Raw genomic sequence first — 7,011 nt, forward strand, 5'->3', positions numbered from 1 at the left:
AGCCAAGCACAATTGGTTCAATGCCACAAAGGAAGTCGCTAACCAGGGAACACCTAAAGGAGGTGTTAGAGGGAGTGGTGCAGGCAGTGACTCACTAGCTGTTGTTTTGAGTCATTTCTCAAGGGAGGGTACGAAACATCAATGTTTTTCTCAAATGAAATGGGTAACCACATATTGACAATTTTAGAGGCTGTTTGTCAGGGGCAATAATTCTTGCAAACCACGGAGGTCTGCATGCATTGAGAGATTTATTTATAGAACTCATTAAATTCTTTTTGCTGTGGATACACTACTATCTTTCTTTTTTCTTTGTTTTTTTTATAGCGTCCCGTGATCAGTGAGCAAAGTACTTGCTAAAAAACATACACATGGTGATGTTTTCCTGGGAACGGCGCTGTGCATCTATATAGTGGATCAGCAGCATGTTATGGATCCAGATGAGAACAGAAAAGAGGAGGGAGAGGATTGTGAAAGTAGCTGGGCATTATGTCAAATAATACGCGAACATTTAGCTTAGTGTGAAATATGACTGAGTGACTCAACGCTAGGCCCCTCTGTGATTGTCTCATTTGCTATCAAATGCTCCACGGAAGGAGAAAGTACTCTTATAAATGAGAAACTGAGACCAAAAAACAAACACACAGGTAAAAAGAAAGAAAAAGAAAACACAAGTTGCCCAGTGACAAAAAACCGACTCATAAGGAGACAGCAAATAAAAATAAATTTTTCCCTGTTCCCTAAATATTTTCTCACTATAACACATTGCTAAGGAAGATTTTGTATTTATATGGGAAAACATAATTAGAAATTATCAGTTTATACAAATCAAGAATTATTGTTACCTTACAGTTGGGAGGGGGAGATAGCTCATATAATACATCAGTCTTTTTCTCCTCTTTATTCCATGCGCTTTTAAAGAATTTAGTAAGAAAAAGAAAGACTTCTGAAAATTTTCTGACCTAAATAGTTATGAGCATCACATTTGCCTTTAAGAATCCTGAAAAGCCTACCCACAAATCTCCTGGAGCTCTGAAGACAGAGTTTAAAGACTGATGACAATTATCTTGAAGATATCCATAATATGTGTTTTATAGTTATGACATATGTATTTATTAGTTACATAATCATGTTAGAAAATTGTGTTTTAATTTTTTTAACATTCTGAAATCTCTTTCTTCTATTAAAATTGAATTTTGTTTAGAAAAGTGTTCATGTTCTGAACAATTGTTTGAACTACTATCATAACTAATTATTTTTTCACCAGAACACCAGTTGATTTGTGAATGTTTCCTGAAACGATGAAGAACAGAGTGACATTAGCAATCGCAGCTGCATAAATTTCTTTGGGGTGGTTTCAACCTGAATCACTAGTTTACAGCAACTTTTGGAGACATGACCCAAAATTATGAAACTTCATTGCGTATTCCCTCATATCTAATATGTTGAGATTTTATCCCACAGGGAACTGTGTTAGGACACAGGGCCTTTGAGGGACCTAATTAGGTCATAGCACAGTTCTCACGGATGGGATCAGTGTCATTAATAAAGAAAGGGCCTTGAAGCTGGTTTGTCCCTTGAAGCTGATTCACACCATTTGAGAACACAATAAGCAGGCACTGCCCGTGAATCAGTGAGTTGTCACTAGATACTGAATCTCCTGTGCCTTGTTTGTCTCCCTACCTCTGGAACTGCAAGAAATTAACTTCTTTCACTCAAAACAAACCAGTCTGTGATAGTTCGTCATAGCAGCAGGATTAAGGCATTTAGGAACAACAGAAATAAAGGTAGAAATAGGCATATGTAACCATTTCTCATGGTGCCTTTACTTACTCCTTTTCCATTATGTTATTCTTCTGTTTTAGACTCTCTGACTCACTATGAAGACTCTTCCCATCCTTACTAGAGACATCCCATGCTGTTGGGGATGTGGTAATCTCTTCTCCTTGGCTTTCTGAGCTCTCTCGAGTGTCTCTTGCTGTTGTCTGGATTACATCATGAATGTCTCCCTTGTTGCCATTTATGTTCTCAGCGGTCATGTGTTCTATTTGTTTTTCATTTTCATTTTCTGCATTATCTGGGAACACTGTGCTCTGTGACTCTTCTTGCCCTATTACATTTCCACTCAATGATGCATTGTTTTCATTTTCCCCTAATTCAGAATATATCTGAGTTTGATTTTCTTTTAACTGGACCTGGTTTGTGTAATGACTTTCCCCTGCATTTGTAGGAGAAGCAGTAGCTGTTTCCATGACATTTAGTTCCCTTCTTGGAGCAATGTCTGTTGCTTTGGTGTCTTGAATGGCCGATATTGTCTGCTGTGGAGTTCGGTCCTCATGCATGCTGCATAAATTACACATCTCCTTTGCTTCTTTCCGTAGAAGCATAGCAGTGTTCCCAAAATGTTCATTCATTTTCATGAGGCAGTCTATGAAAGCAATAATTTCTGCACATGTACACACAAAGAAAAAGTAAAAACTAAGTCAAATTGCACTTCTACATAGACGAAGGAAATATTTGCACAGTTTGCCAGCTTTTAACACTTATGTAACTACAAGGAAAGCAAGCTTTACTTTAAACATAGTAGCCAAAATGTGAAACTGACCCTTTTCACCCACGAGTATGCTTTAAACTTTATTATTTTATTGAAAAATGAGCATACTCCCAAATAGGATAAAAACAACTCCTTAATGATTTGGTATATTAGACAGTTGTTTGTTTGCCTTGGAAGATAATATACAATATCATTTGTCCATTTCAAATATTAAACATAAATTTATCTGAACACTCCAAGACAGGTTAACAACAGAAAAGCAATAGCTATGTTTTTTATGATGACACAGATGCTGTATTTTGGCTCGAAATTCAATCCTCCCATTACTGAGCATGTGATTCTTAAAATATGTCAAATTGTTCATTCAAAGAGTAACTTTGACCATATTATTCTCTGACTGGATCCTGCAGCGGCGAATCAATGACAACCAAAATAAGACAGACTGCTTTGCTCTAAGCCGAGGCATCATCAATATCTGAGTCATTCCACTTCTCACTCCATCCCGAGTTCATCCCAGCTCCCATCTTTGCAGCTTGCTTCTCAAGCTTCTTTCTGGCTGAACCTTTCCGTCCTCTCGTCTCGGAGCTGGCAGTCTGTATGTCATGTCCTCACATCTCACTGTCACCAAACCACCTTCCACTAGCCTGGGCTTGCCTCTGCACTGCAGTTCTGACAACTTTGTCTTTGTCTTGCGTCTGAGATCCCATGTTTATTTTGAACTCATCCCTTTTGGTAGCTGACTACTTGCCTTAACTTGTCTAGGACTGTGTTCAATCCTTCTAGAGACTTCCTGAGCTCCTGCTGCTGATCCTGGGGTCACACAGGTTTGGGACAGGTTCTCTGAGATTCACTTTTACTATTTGTCCTTTGTGTTGTCTGCTTGGGATGCCTGTCTGATGAGGACTATCTGCTCACTGTGACACTTTATGTCTGAGAGCTGGATTTCATAATGCCACCTAGATATTCTGAAAACATCACTGTTACGATCATATTCTTCCCATGCTGCTTTCTCCATATTTACTCTACTTTTTAGCACACACACACCTGGTCATATTCCCAGGAATTTACATCCAGCCTTCAGCGTGTAGGCATCCAGTTTCTTCTAGCTCATCCAGTCTTTCCAGTGTTTTTGTAATTAATAGGACTAGGCTCAAATGACCCTGGAGTTAGAACACGTTATTCCAATTTAGAAAAACTGCCTCTTCTGCTTTAATTAGTCCTGAACTTTTCTACCTCTAAGGCTTGGGTCTTGCAAATAACAGACAAAGCTCCTGAATTTCCAGTTGCATGACTCCAGCTCGGTGTTGAGGTGTCAGTTTAAATAGCCCTATTTCCTAGCAGAGTCTAAATTCCCCCTCCTTAAAATGTGACCCAGCTACTGGAGAAAACTGAAAACACTTCATCTGTGCCCACGCAGGAGGAGCATCTGAATCCTGTGGAATATTGCCTTCCCCCACTTTCTCTATAATAGCATCAGTCTCTTCTAAACAGATTCTGCCTTCATTGCATTTCTATACATAGCTCCTCTTAAATACTGACCAAATGAACATTTCAAAAGAAAGTATAAACCCAAGCAAACAAAATAAACTACTTGCCTTGTCTCCAGATATGTTGATTATCCTTGTCAAGTAATATATACAGCTGCTGGCAGGTGGACTGAAGGGTCCCCGCTGTGTGTTCCAACAGTTGAAGAAGGGCTTCATTGAGCCCTTGGCCCAAAAAGATCACTGTGGCTACCCAAGTGGCTCCACCAGCCACCTCACAAAGATTATCACCCAGGAGCGCCTGCTTTAACATTTGGTTTTGTCTCCAAATCTGCTTCAATATTTGCCCTAATTTACCTAAGCCCATGTCTTCTGTATCCATTTCTAAGCTCCCAAAATAATATATTTGTCTCCTGCCAAGAAAACCTAAAGGTTTAGCACATTCAAACTTGGCAACGGTTATTTCTCCTAAAATCTCGGAGATGATCCAGGTCAGCTAGCCAAACATTCTTCTGCAACCTAAGAATTTATTCAGCTTGTTGTTGACGAATGAGAAGTTCCTAGGTGACCAGAAGAGGGGCGTTCCTGAGCCCAAGTGTGATTGTGTACACAATAGATTAATCACTGGGACAGAGTTAGCTCGCATAATCATATGTCCATGTAAAATTTACAAATTAAATATGCCATGGAAACCCCACATGCTCTTTCATTTTTGCAATAGAAAATATACATCCAGGTGGAAGATTTACTTCACCAATAAAAGTAAACTATTATTTTTTTCTTTTCTCTTTTATTGTAATGCTGGTAATAAAATTCCTGTGTATATCTTTATAAATATTTCTTAATTAAAAATATGCTTGCTTTAAAATGATTTAGGCATATAGAAATAAAATTTATATACATAAGACTGGCTTTAAAATTAGAATTTATTGGAACTGGATGGAGTTACATGTGGGGTCTTTTAAACTTGCAGACATGTAAAAATAAAATATTTAAAGTTCAAATAAAGAGTTAAAAGAGGTCCAACATAGTGACTTATGATTCTAATCACAGCATTTTGGAGTTAGGGGCAAGATGAGTGCTTCAAGTTCAAGACCAATCAGAGTTCCATAATGAGACATAGTCACAAACAATCACAGCGAGAGTTAAAAGAAAAAACTTTCCTCTGCTGGAGAGTAGCCTAAGTACCGTGGTTTAGTAAGTATAATTACTACTTTCTTATAGGTAAGTGTACATCAAGATTGCGATAGGAACTTGGTCTCCACTCTTCCCTTTGATAATTTCTCTCTAATTGTGTCAAGGGCTTCTTTACAAAAAGAAAGCATCCTTGAAGATTGGCTTCCTCTGAGCTGCCAAGGAGTATTTACTACCACTATAATTAAATTTCGGATGTAGCATGTTCTCACCATGAGCCTGTTCAGTTGGCACATTACCCATGGGATCATTGCAATACAAAGCATTACACAGGGGAGGCTGAGGTGTACTGCAGAACAAACTGCTTCCTCTTCTCCAACACTCCCTTTTCTAAGGAAAGAGAACACACAACCAAGAGAGAAGGGTCTGTGAGTTTGAAAACAACGCATGTTCCCTAGGGGCCCTGGATGGAAATAAAATCTTTCCAATGGGGGGCTAGAATGCTTTCCCCCCACCAGCAGCATCATTTCATCCCAAGTGTAGAACTTCTTAGGGCATCACTCAGAATATGTGAACCACTGGGGAAAACAGCCCCAGGGAATGAAGCAGGAGGATTGAAAGCTCAGACCTGTAGCCTGCACAAACTGCCAAGGTTCATAAATTCCAAAGGACAAGGAGAAGAACACAGAAGAGCTGGCATCTACATGCTTGTGCATTTTGGTGTCAATTAATTGATGTCACTGACCACAAAAACCCTGACATTTACAGTAGAGACGCCCAAATAAATCAACTGCAAAAGTTTATCTGAATGTTTTTCACACTTCTTTAGAGGCATCATTGCTGAGGCTTTATTGAGACTAAGCATCCTGTATTTCACTAACATGAAACCAATTAACACATGGTCTTCTTGATGGCTAGTGATGCATAGTTCAGATGTCAGCACAAGAACTTTAAATCTAAACTAAATGTAAATGTTGTCAATGTGCTTCTTAGTTTTAAAATGTTTCAAAAGATCACAATATGGAGGAGAGAAGAACTTGATGGAGGGTGGTGAGGAATGAACTTGAGTGAGAACTAAGAGTACTGGTATATGTTTATAAACACATGAAGATGCCTCGATAAATCCCATTATTATGCATATTAAAATAAATAGATAACATAAACTAAGTAAACAAATCAAATAGTAACAAAGTCAACACTTTTGGTTTTAGAGACAGATTTGATGCTCCTCTTTTTTGTTTTACTCTGCTTCTTTCTTGAATTCCCCAGAAAGGAGAAAAAATAATATATAAATTCCACTAGAAAAAGAAAATGAATTATAGAAGAAAGAGATCAACAAAGGCCAAGATATTTGAAAGTAGTAAACTGTGTGACAATAGAGGAGAACTGAAACTCAAGAACATAAAAGGTGAGACATGGGTTGGCATTCACCAGAGATGCTCACCAAGTCCCAGCACATAGAAAGGCTTAGGACTCCTGAACATAAGCATGGACCTCAGACAGTAAGTAGTTTTTGTTGTGACCACTTGAAGAAGGCATATTTCTAGGAAAGGACATATGTTTCACATAGTCGGGTCACTGCTTTTTCCTTACTCACTGAAATTTGTGATTCCTCCTATAAAGAACATCAGCAGAAAAGCTGAAGACCTTGTTTTAGCACCAGCTTGGTGAGAGATCCCATGCCAACCACAGAGATAAGTGAAAACCTAAAGGCTTTGCTTTTTCTCCTTCTTTCCTTCCTTCCATCCTTCTTTTCTTTCTTCCTTCTTTCCTTCCTTCTTTCCTTCTTTCCCTTGTTTCTCTCTTTTTTCTCTTTCGTTCTTTCTTTATTGAAAACGCATG

General features: G+C 38.5%; 1 protein-coding gene and 1 long non-coding RNA gene across 4 annotated transcripts in view; one reads left to right on the forward strand and one right to left on the reverse strand.

The window, feature by feature from the left end:
* Positions 1-1,205, forward strand: part of LOC148121163 (uncharacterized) — a 28,786-nt gene extending 27,581 nt beyond the window's left edge. For both annotated transcript variants that reach the window (XR_015738574.1, XR_015738573.1), the window contains one exon: positions 325-1,205. This is a non-coding gene — a long non-coding RNA (uncharacterized LOC148121163). The remainder of the gene's footprint in view (positions 1-324) is intronic.
* The window catches only part of Dthd1 (death domain containing 1), a 62,507-nt gene extending 57,823 nt beyond the window's left edge, over positions 1-4,684 (reverse strand). Inside the window, exons 1-2 of one of the 2 annotated variants that reach the window (XM_087909031.1) lie at positions 4,147-4,684; positions 1,831-2,443 (exon numbers count right to left, since the gene is read on the reverse strand). In XM_087909031.1, the coding sequence (XP_087765157.1) occupies positions 1,831-2,443; positions 4,147-4,417 (884 nt within the window). In that variant the 5' untranslated portion in view covers positions 4,418-4,684. Of the gene's footprint in view, positions 1-1,830; positions 2,444-4,146 lie in introns of those variants that run through there. The other variant, XM_087909030.1, reaches the window with a different exon arrangement.
* Between the last annotated feature and the right edge of the window lie 2,327 nt (positions 4,685-7,011).

This window comes from Myodes glareolus, chromosome 8, assembly GCF_982192425.1.
Source record: "Myodes glareolus chromosome 8, mMyoGla1.1, whole genome shotgun sequence".
Taxonomy (NCBI): domain Eukaryota; kingdom Metazoa; phylum Chordata; class Mammalia; order Rodentia; family Cricetidae; genus Myodes; species Myodes glareolus.